This window comes from Cryptomeria japonica, chromosome 5 (assembly GCF_030272615.1).
Source record: "Cryptomeria japonica chromosome 5, Sugi_1.0, whole genome shotgun sequence".
Lineage (NCBI taxonomy): Eukaryota > Viridiplantae > Streptophyta > Pinopsida > Cupressales > Cupressaceae > Cryptomeria > Cryptomeria japonica.
The window spans coordinates 325177041-325198454 of record NC_081409.1 but is presented as its reverse complement, the minus strand read 5'-3'; the positions used below and the strand labels follow the sequence as shown (position 1 = coordinate 325198454).

Sequence of the window (21414 nt, the reverse complement as noted above, 5' to 3'; positions counted from 1 at the left end):
GCCCATAAGCCGAAAATGAAAGAAAACGTCTAAGTTCGCCTCATCAGCTAAAAATGAACAAAGAGTTCCAAATTCTCAAGATGCCAAGTAGCCCGAAAATCGCTTAAGGAAGCCTAAGAGGCCGAAAATGAAGTAAGGTTAAGATCGCAAGGAGCTCAGAGTTTGCGAATAACGTCTCTCTATAGGCCGAAAATCGTAAGCAGTTTTCCACATCGTGCCAGAGGATTCTCTCGTTAAGTCTGAAAACATTCAAAGATCAAAATCATGCAAAGGAGAGACTTTTAGCCAGAAAGGAGAAGGCTTCAAATCCACAGAATCTCCATAAGGGCTGAAATCCGCAAAGTCCCCAAACAAGCCAAAAATGATAGCACCAGATCACGCCAAATAGTTTAAAGACCGAAAATGAAATAAGGAAAAACAAAAGTCCAAAAGGTGCACTTTTTAATCGAAAACAATAAAACCTCCAAATTGTGCAAAGAGCATCATTTGGCTGATATGGAGAATGAGAAGAAGATGAAGAATCAGATCGCCTAAACCTCTTTCAAGCCGAAAATCAAACAATAGGTTCGGAATCGCGCAAACAAGCAAGAGAAGTTTTCTTCGCAAGGTCATTCGAAAGACAAAGTCGACAGGTAAGTTTGAATTCCTCTTTCAAATGATTTAAATTTGTGCAAATGATCATGTTTGAAACCTAGGGTTTAAAATACAAGGTAGAATTCAAATTCATTTTGAAAACTAAACACCCTTCAGCAATTAACAACTATCATTTGCTAAATAAACCTTTCAACCAAAAAATCTTCAGACTTAGGCAAACTCAAAAATTCGGTCCAAAACTGAGAACATAAGCCCATCTTTCAAAACACGTGATCAAAACATTCAAATGCTCAATCAAAGCTTAAAAACTTGAATGATGAACCTAAACCATAGCAACTTTTTCAAAACATCAGCAATTAAGAGCAACTCTTTATGAAAATTTGCTCAAATCAACTACCTGAAACCAACTAAATTTTCAGTATCCCGATCATATTTAAAACGCAGAATAAAAATTGTTTAAATAGCCTGTTTTAGGACATTTTCAAACTTTAAATTATCTGGTTGTTCAACAATTTTATACTAACGTCGTCTTCTGGCTCTGCTAACCCATGTTCACATTAAGGCCTGTCTTGTAATTTGTGTCCAGTTGTGCAGGATAAATGCCTAAATCAGCGACAGAGTCTTCAATGGCACCTAACACAATCGGAGCATCATGGACTTCCAAAGTTGACATTCCCCACAAGTTTGAAAAAATGAAATACCAGTACCAAGGGAGAGGAGTCAAAGAGTCAAAGGCCCAAAGTGTGTGGGACAATATAGGAGATACAGACCTGGGACATATCGACATTCAGGATTTTAGGAATAGGGTATACTCTCCTAATGCCTATGGCAAGCCCGAACGGATGTTGGAGAGTGGTATTGCTTAGGCTACTGGTTTCCCACCGGCCGTGTAGAATTTTGAGCTGGTGGTTAAAGCCGCTAAGCATTATCAACCACAAACCAGATTAGTGGTGTTGAAAGGAATGGTAATGGCCGACTTCACACCTGAAGCTATAGGAGAAGCATTCGACATCCCACTTCCTGAGCACGCTTCTGCAGTAACTATTGATGAAGCCCACATTATTTATGACAAATCCTAGTCAGTGCAAAACACTGATAAACGAAGAGTGGTTCAAGGAAAGAAGAGCCCCGAGCACTAGGTTCGGCAAAAAGACCCACAGAAGTGACTTCCACAATGAGTATGGTGATATGGTTACCTTGCTTAGTCAGGTCATGGGACTTCCACAATCTAATCTCTTTGAGAAATGGATGTTCTACTTTACCGAGCAGGTCTTCGGTGGGAAAGCTAAGTTTGACTGGGCTCAAATCATCGACGATAACACTCATACACAGCTGGTTGAGCTCGAAGAGAAAAAGTACTTCGCCATGACCTCCTACCTGGTCTATATGTTTGCTCGGCATCAGCCACTACCAAGATTAATAAAAAGAGGTGAGATTGGGAATGGGCCAAATCAGGTGAAAGTATACGACTACTACCCTCAGCTGCACTACTATGACATAGTTCAAAGAGAAAAGAATAACATTGCATATGCGATTGGTCAGTATGAACGTGTGAATGACGCTTTTACAATGTGCATGGTCAGATTAATGCAAGGAGGGTTACGCATAAGATTATCAAAGCAGGCTACCACCCTGATTCGGAAGTACACTGCATGGTTCATCCAATTCCCTAGATTCACTTACATCAGAATATCAGGCTTTGAGGGAACACCGTATTGGCTTCCGTGTTACCCATCAGATAGATTAGTCCTCATGGAGGTTGCAAGGCAGGCACACCCAGCAAGCAGCATACTCAGGGACAAAAAACAATCAGGATTCACCTTCCCTATGATTTTGGGTAACCTTGATGTGCACTTCAAGAATTCGGTGCAGGCCGAGGAATCATTCAACGAACTGGCATCATATTGCTTATAGGAGCACTTACCTAGGAAATGCTTTGATCCTGCTGGATTGGGAAAGTAGGCCCTACGGCAAGCATTACAGGGCCTAGGCATCAATTGAGGACTACTGGAGCAAGTGTTCGGATGACTTTGAAGTCCGTCGGCGGGAATATTCAAGGTTGAGTGTTCAACAAATGCGACTTTATGAGTACTGCCAAGTCCCAGATCAGGTAACAAACTATGGGAATTGCTTGCAAGTCCAAGAGTTTGAGGCAGCCAACCATCGATTGGGCTCAGGACCCAATCACGGATTTCAAAGTTGTCATGGAGAGCCCAAGAAGATACACAGAGAACTGGCTGTCCCAACAGATAGAGAGGCTAACCCATGAGAGAACCCAATTTACATATAATATGATGGATAGTCTCGATTCCCAATCTTCAGAGGACGAAGGGGCATCAAGCATGCCAAAAGAGGAGGTTGAGAAACTTGAAAAAAAGAGAAAGAAGGCAAGAGCCAATAGGGGGACTCGGACATCAAAAAGGACAAGAAGAGAAAAGATGTCAATCAAGAGACCAGAGGTTACTTCCTCGTCCAAGGACCCCAGTTCAGAGGATGATGTAGTTGAACTTGATCACCTACCAACTCCACCTTCACAGGATGATCTTATTGCATCAAAAGCAAATGATCTGCAAATACAAAGTCAACAAGGAATGGAGGCAAGGATCATTGGTTTGGATAGACCTGAAAATCAGGTCGAGGAAGGAGAGATATCACCAGATCAAGAAGCTGACAAACAAGAGCCCACACAAGGGAGCAGACATGAGTTGCAGCGGGAGGAAGGTGGCAACAAGGATGACACCACGATTGAGGGAGAAAGGGAAGAAGATAGAACCCAAGAACCCAACAGGACTAAAGAGAAGCCACTACTAGAGGATACCCAGCAATTGCTCAATGAGGTGGGAGAAAACTCAGCCGTGAGTAAAGGATTGGATACTGCACCTATTCCTCCTTCTATTTCCGATCAATTACAGATAAGCAGTGAATCGGTTGGGGCATCCAAAGAGCAAAGTGGGGATTTAGTAGTCACATCTGGATAGGCCATCCCTCAGGACTGGTTAATAGCTCGGGCACAGTGGAAGGCGACTGTCAAGTCACCAATTAACCTGGAGGATATTTTCTCTCGGATAGGAGAAATAAAAGCTAAAGGAAAGAAAAAGCCAAAGACTTACTCCAGGATTACCAAGGATGAGCAAAGGAATAGTACGATTCATATTGCTGCCCCGCTTGTAGACAAACCGGCAGATCAGGTTGCATTGATTGACTGTAGCGTCACGTTCATCCCAATAGGGCGAGCAACCAAAGAGCAAGAGAGGGAAGAATTCAAAGATTTCGTACAGAATATGCTCAGACAGCTAGATGAAATAACTGCTGAAAGGGATATGTACCGAGCTCATGTTGAGCAAGTCGAGGGGTACATAGACCACTTGTTAAGACCACTGCAGCATACCGTTGAGTCCCACATTCCTCCATTGGCATTAGCACAAAAAACTATAGCTAAATTTGAAGGAGTGCGTGACACTGCCAAGGTAGTCAGGGAATGGATTTGGGGCATTAAGAAAAAGGGAGAGCAGATCATCAAAGATGTGCGAGAAATGGCTTTCCACAAGGAATCCACTCGTGTCAAAGTGTTTGAGCTAAAAAAAGAATGTTTCAATGCTCAAGAGGCGATTGTCGGGGCATTGCCCCTCACGAAGGCTCTATTTTAGACCCACACTCAGATCCCCACACTACATACTATCCTAGATCCCTATAATGTCAATACTTTCAAGGAGTGGCATTGGATTCTCAGCATGAAGAATGACATGATGGGCAAAATCAACAAAGTGCAAGATGAGTGCGAGGAAGCTTTGTTAAGCATGGAGCATGTTGGTGAAAAGATCCTCAGATCGATGGTCCCTAGCTGGAAGAGTAGCATGAAAGATAATGAGATACGACTGCAGTGGGAGGATAGGCTGAAAACCAATAAAATCACCTACTCCATGGAGGACCTGGAATTTGCTAGTGGGCTACAAGTAGACATATTGCGTTTTGAAGCTCGTAAATCATATTGGAGAGAAGAGTTGAAGAATGTAGATAACCGCCACGAGGGTATTCAGTACAAAATGCTTAATCCTCCTATGCCTCCAGGAACGGAACTATTTGAGTTGTGCTTAAGATTCCAGAACTACGTTCAGGTAGAACACGCAGCAGATCAGGATATGTGGAAGGACTACTTGCAAGGAGAAGTCGAATTTTTGGAGAAAGAGTCTGCCTCGGGGAAAGAAAAAGTGCTTTCTTGAAAAGTATTTTGTTTCTTTTAATTTTAAGTGCACTTTTTCAGGATAAAGTTTATTTCCAACTACCAAAGTCATTGCAGATTTTGAGCTCTGTGCAAGTGCACTTTTTGGAGCAACTTTATGTTGGGTAGTTGGTAGTTATTAGTTAGTTGATGGTTGGTGATGATATTTTGTTCTTCATCAATAGGTATGGGCAGCCATGTTTTATAGGATGAATCTAGGCCACTTGTAAGATTAGATCTTGGCCATTCATCCATTTTTGAAAGTCTATATAAGGGATATTTTCTCCCTCGTTTTAGAGGAAGTTTAAGATTGTTATTGCAACTCTGGTGGAATTTATGCAGATTTAATGGATATTAAAGTTGTCTGGTTTCTTTGTGAGTGCATGGTCTCCTTCTTCATCTTTTATTTTTCCTGTTATGTAGTTTAATTTCAGATGGTATTTTTAGGATTATATCTAATAGAAACCTTAGTGTTCACACCATGAAGGATTGATTGATTGTCATTTCCTCTTGCATGGTTAATCTGAACTAGTTTTATGCTCTTGTTCGGTTATTAAACATTAAATGAATGAATATATGATTCTATGTTTATGTTTAATAGCATGAAAATCTAACTCCCATTGAAGATTGCACTAGTTTTTACAGAATTGTGCTTCATTAGCTGATGATGTTTAATCTGGTTTTTTTAAGGTTTCTGTCTATTTTTCTGAACATGCTATCTTAGGTAGATTAATTAGATTTTCTCTCTCCTTCCCTTTCCCTTTTTCCTTTTTTTATCAAGTTGAAGTTGAAATAGCATTGTGTTAAAGTAAAATCTGATGAAATCAAAACCGTAGAATCCTAGGGAGCCCGTACGAACAGAACCGACTCTACCTAACCGTAAGTCCCCTTTGTGTATCCAGCAAAGCACATCATACCATTGAGTTATCCTACAATCAAGACCTAACAACCGAAACATTGAGGTCATGCCCAAATGATCAATCCAAACAGCATTAGGGATCTCCTTATTTCAAGAGAGGATAGGATACTCAACTAGTAAATTCTATTATGTGTTGGCCGATAGAGTGTTGTGACGACACAACTTTAGACACGTCAACAAGTATATTTATGAATATTTTAGCTACAAGTCATCACAAGTTGAAAAATGAATATCCACAAAGAGGTATCCAAGAATTGAATCTTAATCCACTTTAGCTTATTGTAACTTTTTAGGGTTTCATAGTCAACATGAGGATATCAAGGGATACCTACTAATATATACTTTCCAATTAAAAGCATTCATATTTTCATCTTTCCAAAATCCATAAAAATATTGTTTCCCATAGAAAGAAAGAAAAAACATATATTAATGTCCATGAATGATCAAAAGTAGATCAAAGGGACTTGAACATGCAAGATGCAAAAGGTAGAACAGCAAATGACTAGGGAAAAAAGAGGCCCTAGACATGAAAAAAGAAAGAATGAAAAAGTGAGAATAGCTATAAAAAATGGGGGATGGATTAAAAGGAGTAAAGGAGTAACATGCAAACAAGTACAATTTGAAATAGAGAAATGTGGGGAGAACCCCACAAAGCAATAGAACCAAAAGAAGGCCACCCAAGTAGAAAACCAAAATTCATAGGTGTCAGTGGTCAATAACCTATTTGAGTGGTCAACAACATTATAATCTAAAGTACCAATATGAAGTTTGAGAATGTGTTGGGAGAATGTCTAGGGATAAGGGGGTTGCTCTCGCCAATCTAAGGCGGCAACCAATTCCACATAGGATATTTAACATTTAGAGCTGAAGAATTATAGGTATTAGGGGAAAAAATGGTGATGTGATCTTGTTTCTGAGATCTATGCTATTGAAGAGTCTTGTGAGAAGGGATTTGATATTGGGAAGAGATAGAGCCATGACCGTTAGAGGGAGAGCTAAGGTGTCAAGGAGTCTTAGCCATAGCATATTTCAAGAATGAGAAGTGCTTCAACAATACATATCCACCCATATGTGAACCAATAATATCCTAAAGGGTGTTTAATGCCTCCAATATTTATGGTGGGCTGAAAGAAGTAATCAATTTGGTAGATCTGGGACCACATGAAGACAGCTATGGTTGAACTTGATGACCTCATGGAGAAAAGGAGCCAATAATACCTAATTAGGATAACAAAAGAAAGAAGAAAGAGAAACACTAGAAATTGTGTATTAAGTATTAACAATAGCACCTCCCATAGATTTTATAATAGATTGGATACTAAAGTTTCATAATAAATTCAATTTTTTCTAGGAATCTGGAATTAAAAATATAGCAATTTTCTAGGTAGAGTCAATCACCATGGAAAAAGAAAAACCACAAACTCTTATTTTCTTTACTTTGGCTAAGTTTCCTATAAAGAGTATATGGACCTACCCATATTTGCTGACCTCTTTACTCTCCTATGTGCAAACTCTCTGCATTGAATCTATCATGAACTGCAACATTACTAGCAACCCAATTTGAACTCCACATTATGAGAACAAGAACAGACCATATCTTTTAAGGTTACAACAAAGTGAGATACCAAATTGGTGTATGAGACCCCTTTTTTGAAAGCATTGCACAGGGGAATTGTTTTTTCCATTTATCCCTTTTGTGAAAGCATTCCACAAGGGAATTGTTTTTTCCAGTTATCTTGTAAATTGTTCATTTAGCTCTTCCGCCTTCTAGATTTTAACAAGTGATCCAATTTAGAGAACGTACATCTTCACATTAAGGCCCACTCAAGTTGTACCAAACTTTTTTCCTTGCTACATTTATCATACTTATATTTTAAGTTTAACTTGTTCTATCTGTTAACTACCCCATTGTCGACTTCAATGTCATGTCCCCTTTCTAGAGTGGACATCGGAGACGGAGGAGTTGGCCTATAATTGGAGTCTCGTAGGCTAGCAGAGGTTGATTGGGACTCATTCAGTGCATATAGTGATTGGATTTTGGCTTTACAGGCAGTTTGGAGCAGTTCCTAGATTTTAGGGGGTATCCCTAAATTTTAGGAGGTCGTGACAGTTGCCAGTCGTGAGGTTATTCATGACCTTTTAGATGGTTTCAGTTTCAAAGAGATTGGGCTTGTTTCCTAAATTTTAGGAACATCCCTAGATTTTAGGGATGAGACTACCAGTGAATCCTTGATTTCCGACTTCAGTCACAGACAGGTGACAGGATGATTTTAGGGTTTGTAATGTCAGTTGGGCATTTTGTGGCTATTTGGGTTATATTTTTAATATTTCCTAAGTTAGCATTTAATAATTAAATAAGGCTAAGTTGTTAGCCATTTTGGAGTAATAAGGGGATTTGGTCTCATCTGGATGCGCATCCTATTGTGTGATAGCTCGTTGGAAAGATCTTGAAATTCTTTAAATCTTTCTCTTTGGTCTCAGGGCAATTCAGTGAGCGGATTTCTGTCTATGGGGAAAAAGGTCATTTTCTAGTAACATGACCACTTTAAAATAAGAAATTATAACATTTCCACTAGACCACGCCACTTGGAGACAATTAGGGTTCGATTTGCAATTGAGAGGGGTTATAAGGGGATAGGAGCTTCATTCTATGATTATCTTTTACACATTTTACATCTTGGATTTGAGATTTGGCTCTGGAAGAGCTTTTTAGCATCTGGGACGCCAACCCCAATGCCTTGCCTGTTTGGGACGTAGCCCCCAATACAGTGGTTTGGATTTGTTTGCAGCTATTAGCATCTTGGAGATTGTACGACATTCTTTCTGGAGGTTCAGCAATTCTGACAGAGTTCAGCGTGGGTTTTGGGGTTTCTAACCAGTTGGGTGTACTTGGGTGTACTTGGCAGCCGTACGGCTGTACCTGGCAGCCACTTTCCTTCCCACGTGCAGCACTTGGAGGGCTGGAATCTTGCCACAACTTCATTCCTAGTTATGTTACTCTTTCAGCATCCAGGTTGGAATTATTCCTGATTGTAATCTTCCTGAAATTATTGGAAATCTTCATCTGGTCAAATATTTGATTTTATATTCAGAAATCTGCCTTGAATCGAATTTGTTTTGGCTGTATATGAACTTCATTTTCAGTACTTTGTTCATGTACTTGTACTTCATTATTTACTTGTTGAAAAATCATCAAAATACAAAAAGAATTCAACCCTTCTGCAACTTTTGTCTATTTCTGAAAGAAAATATTAATAAGCAGGAAAAATCAATTTAAATAAATAAAAATTACAGCAGATTGGTAAAAGAGATCCATCAGGGATCTTTCATTCAAAAATAGTCTTGACTTTAGAAAAGAGATAGTGATCTTAAGTTCTTAGGACAAGAAGCATGAACTCCTTCATTTATATTTTTTCCTTATTGCAACCTCAATATATGTACCATATGATATATTGCAAATTTGCAAGTCATTTTCAACTATAGTCCTTTGGTAAGTGTTCTTCTTATTTTTTAATTTCTAATTTATTTGTAATCATGTTCATTGTTATTTCAAAATTACTATGGAGGGGTATTTTGTGGCGTTTTGTTGATGACAGTTTAAGTAATGATTTAGATGCCAATTTTGTAAGTAATTATAGATTTTCAATTTTTCTGTGTATGATGAATTATACTAATGATTTGATTTTTATTTCTGGAAATGCTTTCAGTGGACTCCACCAAAATTATGTGTCCCCTTGTTGAATCTAGTTGACAAGGTTTTTCAACTTAATCAAAGAGGCTGGCTGAGGTGAGACCAAGGAAATGATGAATTTGTTAATGGAATTACATGATCTAGAAATTTTGAATCTATGGAAATCTTCTCACTAGATTAATTGTAAATTGACAGAAATTTTAAGTTTAGTAAAGAATCACATGAATGTTTAAATGTTACGTTATAATTTTCCTTGGTTGCGTGGACAAATGACTATAATCTGAGTGTGGGTTTTGTACCAATAATAGAATCATGTTTTGGGTGATGTCTTTGGATGAAATTTGTGTAAATCATGTGGATCTTTGTTTCCTTGAGAATAAGTTTAGTGCTTGTGTACTTTATTCTTTTCATGTAGGGACATTTGATAGATAAAAAAGTTTTTATAGTATATTACTGATTTGCAGGCGACAAGTATTCTGGATTGGAAAACAAATTCTGCACTTGGTAATGGAGGATGCAATTGATGAATGGCTATTGGGACAAATACAGTTGTTGAGAAGAGAAGATGTTATTGCTTCTTATATTAGACAAGTCCATGAAGTAAGTCTCATTTTGTTTAGTCCATTTTAAGCAACTAAGAGAGAGAGAGAGAGAGAGAGAGAGAGATAGACTGACAGATAAATACATGGATAGAACAAGTGATAGAGCAATACACAAAAAAAAAAAAATTGCTTTGCAAACTATAATTGGGTATTGTTCTTTCCATTTCCAAGGGCACACTCATTTCCAGTAAGAGAATAAAGTAAGATAGATTGAGAAAAGGAGTAATAAGAACATACCAATGGATTTTGTTTTGCACACACTGTTTCATTTTCAAAGATTTGAAGTATATTAAATAACAAGGAATATTCTTCTTTAAGTCATTTACAACAGACATTTTCTTTTCTTTCAATAGTACAACGAGAAAGATATTTCTATTGGGCAAAACAAGGAATTCTCCAAAGAAGATGTTTGGTTTATACTTTGATGATAAGGTGTTGATACTGCCATCATAAATGTAATTGCCTTGTAAATTGTAATGAATCCATAGTAAAAGAAAAAACAAAAGTAAACTAAAACTGAGGACAACAAAAATTCTCTGTGCTTTAATAAATTGGTACTTTAGACATGGAATTCTTCATTTTGAAAGCCCACATTTTGATAGAAGTGAATCTGCCTTGATATGTAAACGTCTTCCTTCTAGTTTGTACATTTGACATATTTTGTGGTTATACACTTATAGGTTCTCTTAGATAAAGGCATCTTCACTTCTGAATACAGTATTCAACAGCAAAAAGAAAATGAAAGAACTTTTAGCTCTAGTGATGGGGTTGTAGATGGCGAAATGATCCAGATCAACACAAATCCACCTGAACTATTTCAAAATCAACTAGAAGCAGATCGCAGGGCAAATCTGGTTCATGATGTTATTCTCGGTAAGCTGAAGCTGTCATTGTATAGATGTGCGTATTTCAAAATCTTGCTAATTTTATCTGAACAGGACATTTTTTTTGTTCTTAAAATATTGTGCATAGTTTCCCCTACAATCTGAGTCATTGCGTTCTCCCTTCACTTTATTGCAATTATGTTAGTGTAGTTAGGTTCTTGGATGTAATCTTTAAAAAATAGTTTGATCTTAAAGAGCATCATTCATTGCATGGGAAAACAACGTTGAAGGAGCTTGTGAAATGTTTATCATAATTTCCATTTTATTTCTTTATCTGTCTGTTACAATGGTATAGGGCACCTAACCGTGTGAGAACAATGTGACTTGACTTCTTCTACGCTTGTGTTCTCAATTACTTATTTAATTTGGATGTGGATATTGGGTTTTTAAGAACATTCATCACATTGTCTTCATTATATAAATAAAGATTTTGACTTTGTTCTGAAAGATGAAATGTCAATAACTAGGGATAAAAATTACATGTAAGAGAAACTGGAGGGAACTTGTTAAGATCATCTATTGATAGGTTCACTATAGTGAGATGAAAGTAAGTGTAATATAACATAATCTACAAGAGCAACTATACAGGAGAAAGTAAAGGGCATAAAGTTGCTTTTACATAAGTAATTATGAGGGTTATTGGAGGCTTCCTCTCTAATTTTGAGCAACATAACTTATATAGAAGTGAATACTAACAGCTAACTTAAGCTGGCCATGCACACGAAGAGCTACCCAGCATGGCAAAACCACAACAAATAAATAAGAAGAAACCTATCTTTTGCACATACAAATGTAGAGATTGGATAGAAGGCTTGCACTGTGTTGCTTATTGAAGGTTGGCTTTGTCACCCTAGTAAACTCAGGATACAAGCAGTTAAATGGTTATGGCCTTACAATAGATATATTCATGCTCAAGCTCTAGGTTAGCATGACTAAACAAAATCAGCATGTATGTGAGTTCATTTGATGAACTCTAAACGCTGAATTGGTTTTCATAATTTTCAATCGCTACCTCTTTGACCACCATTAAAAGACATCATTGACAGTTACCTGTTTCTACTTTTAGAGTTATGCACTTTGCCTATGTATATCTGATACTTTCGAACTCTACAGATATTGAAACACTCATTAGCACCTTTGTAGGTCTTAGAACTCATCTGTGGAACCATCAACAACTAGAAGCCACTTTTCTGTTTTATAGAGATTACTGAAACTAGACATTCCACCCCTAGCATTTTGGAACACTAATCTCTGAAACTATTCAGAGTTTCCAAAACTAGGCTATTGAAGCTTCAATAGACCAAGGATATGCACCTCAACACTTCAGGAATCCATTTTCTGCACATAAAGTTGGTTTTAATAGTTTTAACTTACACATGTAGCGCAATAACAGTTTTATCTCCTTGTGCCTTAGGCAAATCATTTTGGACATGTCCTTCCCAAGAACAATATGTACACCATATCTCCTTTTCTTTCTTTGATTCTTTTGATAGAATTTCGTTCTAAATTGTTAACTTTTTAACTGATAATTGAAGTTCCTTTAGAGCTTCTTTTGTTTCATCTTTCTCTAGTCTTCTCCAAGGTTGTGGCTCAATTTGATAGGCCATTGTAATCAAGTCTATGTAGGAGTCAAAGACTCTTCCATCCAATCCAACCCTGATGTCCTATAATCTGGAAATGAACCATTCAATCTTCTGTTTCTCTAACAATGGTTCGTCTAATTTGCGGAAAACTTCATTGAACCTTTTATCATATGCCATAATGGATTCATTTTATTTCTACACCAATTCTCTCATTTTACCCACACTTTCGATAGGAATAGCCGGTGTATCAAAATTTACTAAGAAATCATCGCAACTGCTGTTATGTTCAGGATAGTTTTTCATGAACTAATCTAATTCTTCCTTTCTCAGAGATGATACAAAATCCAATAGTCTCTGCCTAATAGCCTATCTTCTTTCACACCTTTTCTCTCACACAAGGATTCCGATAACAGGACATGTTCGATGGCTTCAATGGGTTTTGGCCAAAAATAGGTATCTTAATTGAGGCTTCCATCTTATGTGGTTTCTCCTCCAATGTATATCTCTAGATTTGAGGGCTTTTCTTTTTCTCTTTCTTGATGCTTTGGACTATCTAGGGCTTCTCCTCCCTACCTTTATCTCGTTTCAATTTGATATCAAATAATTTATTTCCCAAGCAATCTCTTGTGCTGCCTTTGCTTCTTTCTTTTCTTCTTCTTTTGTCAATGGTATTTCTTCTACTAAAATTCTCCTACTTTTATATGGTTGTAGGGATGGGTCTTGGTCGAGGAGTTATGATTTCTCAAAACAACTTTTCATGGTTTTGTTTGTGACATTTGATTAGTTAATAACCGTAACTCTTCACCCAAAGTTAGCATGGCTTATCCTTCATCTTTTTCCTCTTTTCTCAATTTCCTTATACTTTTATTAACTAATTCTTCCAAATATATGTTGTTTAAGGGTAAGACCTTTTCCAAAGTTTGCAAAAATTCCAAGAATCTGTCATCTAGTATGATTGTAATAGAGGATAAATTCAGTTTGTTTGTAGAGTTTGTGGGAGATTGTCGTAGGGTACAGGTCTCCATGTTATTGCATTCTCCTAATAGCAATCTATTGGATCTGCAATATTCTTCAATAGTTTTCTCCAGAGTGTATATTAATTGTCTTGCCTCATTCTGGTCTGCAAGTAAGCTCTTTGGGATCCTTTCTTCCCTTCCCTTCTATTGAGGTGGCTAAAGTCAGATTACCAACTCTCTCCGGTCAACACAGAATAGAATGTTGAGTATCCTATCCTCTCTTGCATAAGAAATCCCTAATGCTATTTTAGATGATCAAAGGGGACAACCTCAAGGTTCCAAATGTCAGGTCTTGACTGCAGGATAGCTCAGCGATTGATGTGTTTTGCCAGTAACACAAGGGGGTTTACGTTCACAACAAGTTGGCCTGCACCAAACGATGCTGCGATTCTCAGACTACGGAAAATAAAAGCAAAAGATAAGGGTTTAGGGATCCTAAGGACAGTGACAATACCAAATAATTTAGCAGGTAGACAGATTTCCATAAACTAATTCTTGTTTTGCCAGAGACACCCTCACAACACAACAAGAACAATGCAAGCTCCAAGGGGATGAAGGATTTTCAGACTAGAGATACTCATTAGGCACCCAATTCTAGCGCAACCTAAGACGAATACCTACAGTTGAACTTGGCATAGTTTTGGGTTCAGACTAACCATATACGGTGACCTACAATCAACAAGTCCCCAATGGTATGAAACTGAAATGCATCAAATAGAAGAAAACCAAAATAACAAACACCATACGTCAATGTTCATATATTGATTTTAGCTGTAATTACAACAATTTCTTACAACAGCTCTATCCTACTCCTGATCTACTAACTGTTGAAACCTATCCAATTTCTAATTCCTAAAATCTAACAAACTCTAACTACTAAAATTTAACCCTCTACAAAGAGAGGCATCTGCCTTTTATAGATTTTACAATTCAAATCAAGGGTCAGGATTGAATGCATCCAACAACTGCACTTTGCCTTCTAGAAGCTTGGCAGCTTTAACCCATGCCTAGTTATTCCTTATAACTTCCAACTGCCACATTCAACCACCTTCCTAGCTACTTACAACTGTTTGGCATCAATTTGGTCAATCAGGTAGCTGAGGATAACTGACCTATGTACCTGTTGTGACCTTTTCACACATCGCCCCATTGTTAATGGGGACCCCCTCTTTTTTAGCTTCCTGTGTTGTTAGGTTAGGGTTTTGGCTGCTTAGTGGGCAATTTTGCGTTTCCCGTGCCCGAGTCTCGGAGTTTTGATCATGCCTAGTGCCGTCTAGGGTTTTTGAAGTGTTAGGATCAAGTTGCAAAAGATGTTATTTTTAATGATCCTAAGTTTTGCTAAGTGTTAGACCTATTGAATGTTAACGTGTTTTTAAACATGCGCATCAATGATTTTAAAGTGCCAAGATATTCACAGACCTTTTGGAGTTGTTTTCTCGCTCCTAAGGTATTATTTAAGTTGGTTTCGCACTTTATTGCAATATTTTCCTAGCGTTTCGCTCATATTTATGGAAAATTAGTATAAGTCCAGTCAAATTTAAAGTCGCTGAGTGATTTTGAGTGGTTAAAATGATAAAATCCTAAGGGAAATTCATATTCCAAGGGTTAAAGGGTCAAAATCCATGCTAGAGGTGTTTTTCCCCTCACATTCCAAACTACCCAACCCATTCCCCCACTCAAAATCCATACTACACATGGGTTTCCCTTGGAATCCATACTGGCCACTAATTTCCCCCACTGTTTATCCACACCCAAGTCGAATTTCCCTTGGAAGTGCTAAAATTTGGCTAAGTGTCAGGATTTATCCAGACTGCCATCGAATTTCCCCTGGGAGTGCGGACTGGAGTGCAAGGATAATTCCATGCCTGGGTTGATTTTCCACCAGGATTTTTGTGACAACTAAGTGAGGATTTTTGTAAGGATTTTTGTCCGGATTTTTATCCAGACAGGGATCGATTTTCCCCAAAGCATTTTTGTAAGGATTTTTGTCTGGATTTTTATCCAAACAAGGATCGATTTTCCACTGTGAACATTATGAAGAGTTTTGAGTCCGGATTTTCATCCAGACTGAGGTCGAATTTCCACCAAGTAGGTATTTTTTCAAGTTAAGTGAGTTTTGAGTGTGGATTTTTGTCCAAACACACATCGAATTTCCCTTGGGGGGTGATTTTTTGCAAATTAAGTGCATTTTTGTCTGGATTTTTGTCCAAACTCACATCGAATTTCCCCTGGGAGAGTTTTTATGTGCATTTTGATGAAATTGAGCATGGATTTTTATCCAAGCATGGGTCGAATTTCCCTAATGGGGTAAATTTTGACACTTAAGTGATTTTGAAGGGATTTTTCAATCCCAACCTATATCGATTTTCCCCTAGAGGCTTTATTTTAGATTTAAATTGAAATATTTTAATAAATAAGCCCCATTTAATTGTTTTTAAATAATTATTAAATGATTATTTAAAATTTAAAAGCAAAGTTAATAACTTGCAATAATTATTAAATGTTTGAACCTTCTAGAAGCAAGTTAGGGTTTCACCAAGCAAGTATTTATACAAGTGTTTTATCCCACATTGCTTGTGTGGTGAAAGTTGGAGGTGAAAGCAAGTATATGAGAGGAATTTCAGCATTGTTTTATTATTATTTCTGCCAGGTGTCTCCATGAAAGCGATTTTTCTCCAAGTTGGGCGAATTTTTTTAGCAAGGCGTTTTTGTGAAGTGTGTGAAGTGTGGGATTGAGGATTTATTTTCCTCCATTTATTCCAGCTTGCTGATTTATTCCTCTTGGCTGCCATTAAAGACCAGTTTCAGATTTTCGATTTTGCTAAGTTTGGCAATTTTTGGTGAAAGTTGGCAATTTCATGATTGGAGACTTGGGCGATTTTTCCTCCACCATTTGTGCTTGTTGTTCAGACCTTCATTGCTGCAGATTGCTGCCATTAACAATAATTTTCAGAATTTTGAAAATTTCGATTTTTGCTAAGGAAGGCGATTTTTCCAGATTGTTGCCATCCTTCATTGCTGCAGATCAGAGCTACCATTGGCATCAAATTTTCAGAATTCCATTTTGGCGCTAGACTTGGGAAAATTTCAATTTTGCTTGGGAGGTGTTTTGGTGCCATATTTTGATAATTTTCATGCATGTTTGGTGGTTGCCATCACTTCCAACCTACTGATTCGCTTCAGATCTGAGGTTTGCTTCAAATTTTGACCTCCATTAATGGCTTCCATTAATTTTCAGACTTAAGTTTTTATTGCCCAGCCAATTCCAACTTAAACATTTAGCATTTGGAGGCATTTTATGGAGTTTTCTGTGCACTTTTTAGACCATTTTATTGTTGTTGCAGGTCTGAAACTCCATTGTTAGGCGGTTGTCTTCAGAAATTTTCATTTCCAGCCACCTAACCAACTTTGGCGAATTTGCTTGGGGTTGTTTCCTTAGCAATTTTTCATCATTTTCAGGGATTTAAACCACTTTGCAAGGTACTGGTAAGTCTGAAGTATCCGATTTTCAGACTTGTCCTCAGAAAACTAATTTTTACTAGCCATACTTACATTCCAGAAAATGATTGTTTTCATCAATAAAACTGATTTTTATTGATTTCATGCACATTTTGAAGATTCCAACATGCTTTAAAAGTCTGATTTTTCAAGTTGTCTTTAGAATTTTGACCTCCATTGTTGACTGTGGAAAGTGTTTTCAGACATTCATTGTGTGAAAACACAACCTTTCACACCTCTCCTTAGTCATCACTTATCCGATATACTCCTTTGCATTTTTTGCTTGCATATTTTCTAAGCATAAGGAGGTATAAATGAATTTTATGGAAGGCTTCCATGCCTTAGTGTTGTCACACATTGAACGTAATTTCTAAAATTTACCAAGTGTATGGATTATTTTCCTGACTTCATGCTCTAAACTAGCTAAATCTCTAGAAAGTCAGGAATTTTATTACGGATATTTTCCTAAGTCTAACTTCCAACTTCATACAGGTGCGATGTCAAAATCAGGATACAAGGAAAGGAAAGAGCTGTTGAAGACGCTGGAGACTGGATTTTATCCAGAGTTTAAGATTTCATCCAAATGGAAGGAGATCACAGATACCAACATGCATTTCCTGGACTTCGACCAGATGCAGCATCGGATGTTCGGATTCAGAGATCAGGTTCCTTCTCCAGCATATGCGAATATTATGAAGAGTGGCATTTTCCATGCCGTTGGGTTTCCACAATCCATACAGTGCAGTGAGTTGATCTTGGAGTGTGCACGATGTTACGATCCACTCACAAGAATGATCAAGAGTCCTAAAGGCGTAGTCATCGCCTACCTTGCTGAGGATGCCATTGCTGAGGTGTTCGGAATTCCACGCGGACCAGACATGAAGGATGTGACCAAGGAAGATTATGCAGACAGATACACGAAGAAAATGGGTGCATGCAAGAGTTTAATTAATAAAGAATGGATGATTGAGCCTAGGTCTCACCATTCCAAGGCTCCCAAGACACTTATGTGCATAGATTTTAAGGAGGAATATAGTGATTTGATATTCCTGCTCAACAGAGTGATGGGAATGCCGCAGGGAGCAATATTTGATGGGTGGATGTTCTACCTCATCCAGGATTGTCTTAGAGGAACACTAGTGAATTGGTCCAAGATCATAAGTGACAACCTAGATTTCTAGTTGAGGAATGTAGAGCGGTCCAAGTCCTTTGCCATGACTTCCTACCTGGTGTACCTGCTTGCACGATTTGTTTCATACAGAGGATTAATATGCAAAGGTGAAGTCGGGAATGGGCAAGGACAGTACAAAAGTTATGAATGCTACCCCCAGCTAAGTATGCACAAATTTGAAGACTACAAGAGAGTGAATGATGCATTCACTATGTACATCACACGAATGCTATAGGGCGGAATCCACAGAAGATTGTCTAAGGAGGCAATAGAATTAATAGAGAAATATGGATCGTAGTATATACAGTTCCCCACTTTCACGTACCTGAGGATTCATGGGTTTCAATCCGAACCCTACAGACTTCCTAGGTATCCTACCGACAGAATGATATTGTTGGAAGTGGTGAGACAGCTTCTAGAGTATGATGTTATCCAGAGAGAGAAGCACAGGACAGGAATGACATTCCCTATTTCAGTTGGGAAGACATCAGAGGTTTGCCAATCCGCCATAGCTACCAGCACTGCAGGTGAGGAGATTGCATTCTACAGATTTGCAACCTACAAGAAGAGAGAAAGATTTGATCCAGACAAGGTCGGAAGGATTAGGGGAGAGAAGTTCACTCATAAGATTGACATAGAAGATTATTGGGCTAACTTGATGGACGAGCAAGCAGTGAAGAAGAGAATGTGGTTCAGAATGTCAGTGGATTTCAGGAGGAAGTGTGAACTTTTCCTCATTCCTGATCAGGTATTAGATGATAGAGATCATACACACCCACATTATGAGAATGAAATGAAGAAGACAATCCTATTGCCAAATTGGTCAGAGTCAAAAGAGATTGACCTAAATATATTGATGAGAGAGGTCTTGAATTTCTCCCGCACATGGGTGGATATACAGATGAATAAATTAGTTGACATGGGTGTTCCCTTCACTTATGAAAGGATGAAGCCAAAAGAGTCTACTTCCGAGGATGATCAGAGGACTGTCAGTGATGTCCGGATTCATGCAGACGAAGAGAGTCAAGCTCCCAAGAGAAGGAAGAACATGCCTGGAGAAGTCAAGGCCAAAGGGAAAAAGATTGAGGAGGTGAAGAAGAAACAAAAGACTATCACTCCACTTATCATTCCTTCACCCCCTCCTAGTGTCTCATCAATAGAAGTGATTGAAGTAACAAAACAGAATAAGGAGACTCAGCAGTGTTCCAACACAGTGATACTACCAGAGAATATTCAGGAATTTCATGCCACAGCGACATTTGCACCTCCTGATGAGAATAATGATCAGCCGGAATCCCCTACTGTCCTTTTGGAAGTTAGCTTGGGAAATGAAGTATATGATTGGACCAAGAGTAATCCTGATGATAATGATGATGTTATTTCGGCATTGAAAGGACTTGATCGAGGAGTATGTCTTGATGATGGTATGGAAATGGCCGCTATTCCTGAATGGCTAAGGAGAAGCATGGAGAAAAGTAAACAAATGATAGAGGTACAACCTATTGATGATATTGATGACTAGCTAGCTAGGAGTGCTAAGAAGAAGGAGCCCAAGAGAGCGGAGATTTTGTCGCACATAGCTAGAGATGAGACAGGAATGCGGATTGCACAGATTGTTGTTCATATTGCAGGCGTGACAACGAACATTGCTACTCCTATGGATTTCCAGATCACTTCAGTCGCTAATGGTCGTCCATCCGCAGGGCAGGAATTCCAAGAGATTGGTGACAACCTCCAGGCAATCAATGCAAGGTTAGACATAGTGATTGCGGAGAATGAAAGGTACAGAGAAGAAAATATTAGACTCAGAGAGTATATTGCAGGGACAAGGCGTGGAGATCCCACCCTTATTTCCCCTATTGCAGTTGACCATGGAATATATTCACACTGCGAGGTAGCGAGAGGTACACACTCAGAGGTGGAAAAGTGGATTGAAAGCACAAGAAAACAGGCAGATGATTTCCTTACTTAGTTTGTCCATGCATTTGATAAGACAACAATGCTCATATTCAGAATCCAATATTTGGAGGGAGTTTGGGAAGAATTCCAACCTATTCAAGACAAGACTATTCCATGCCTCCTGGCATTGAAGAAGGTTCCTAATTCCACCTTGGTCAACGAGAACATTGTGCACAGTGGAGACAGATATGATTTCCATGGCTGGTATTGTGCATTAGCCTTGAAGAAATCAGCTTATGAGAACGCCCAATCGAGTTGTATGGAGATGGAAGAATTAATTCAGGACATTCAGATGAAGATCCTTGCCTCGATTGAGGAATTATTAGGTATTGATGTTAGTGATGCTAGTGGTTTACACTTAGCCGAATTAAAAGACAAGATGAAATTTATGTATTTTTGCCAGTTGGACTCTTTGAAGAAGAGTCAAATTGATGACTTGGTCTCTTTGTTGATTCATGTTCATAATTCGCAGAAGCTTATGCCAGAATGGGATAACACTTTGAATGCTTGCTCGGATTCATTGGATGTGATTGATTTACAATAGGATACCTTGCCTAGCATTTTCATGGAGGAGTTAGATTCAGTATTGGCTAGATTCTTGGAGTATGCTAGGAGAGAGAGAGATGCAAGAAGGAATCTTCTAGAAGATTCCCTATATGATGACTAGGTATCTTTTCATTGGGCCATATGTTGGTGGCGCCATTTTTGATGTAACCCTAATTAGGGCAATTCTAGGGTTTTGTTGGCATGATCTTGGCCGTTGATCTTAGATCAATCTGGGCCATCCATTTTTGTAAGAGACTCTATATATGCCCCTTTGTCTCTCATTTGTAAGAGAGAGTTTTTGTAGAATTGTTGGTATATGCTGCAGCTATTTGAATCCTAATCATTGTTCAACTATTGGTGATTTTGCTCTTCAAATGTTGTCTTTGCATTCATGGTTCTCAATTCCTCCAAGTTAGATTAGAATTTAGATTAGAATTTATTTTCATGTATGTTAGATTGAGTGGAAGATTTGTTGAATTCATTTGTGTGGAATCCTTAGTCCATACCACTAGCCTCTTTCCGTTGGTAAGTGCGCCTTGTGTGGTCAACTGGAGTTTGAGTAAGCATAACTTCAACTATTATGCGTCCGTTGACAAGCATCAACTTGGATGGTGTCTACGTTTGATGGTAATAGTCTGAAAATCATTAAGTATACATTAGATGATTGCACTAAGCTTGTGTCAATACCTGATTGTGAGACCTTGCCTGGTTTGATTCCACTAAATCCATTCA

At 38.2% G+C, this 21414-nt stretch overlaps 1 protein-coding gene across 2 annotated transcripts in view; it reads left to right on the top strand.

Moving 5' to 3' along the window:
• Positions 1 to 21414, top strand: part of LOC131062392 (uncharacterized) — a 214978-nt gene that overhangs the window by 174913 nt on the left and 18651 nt on the right. For both annotated transcript variants that reach the window (XM_057996042.2, XM_059221446.1), the window contains 3 exons: positions 9440 to 9519; positions 9888 to 10023; positions 10706 to 10898. In XM_057996042.2, the coding sequence (XP_057852025.2) occupies positions 9440 to 9519; positions 9888 to 10023; positions 10706 to 10898 (409 nt within the window). The remainder of the gene's footprint in view (positions 1 to 9439; positions 9520 to 9887; positions 10024 to 10705; positions 10899 to 21414) is intronic.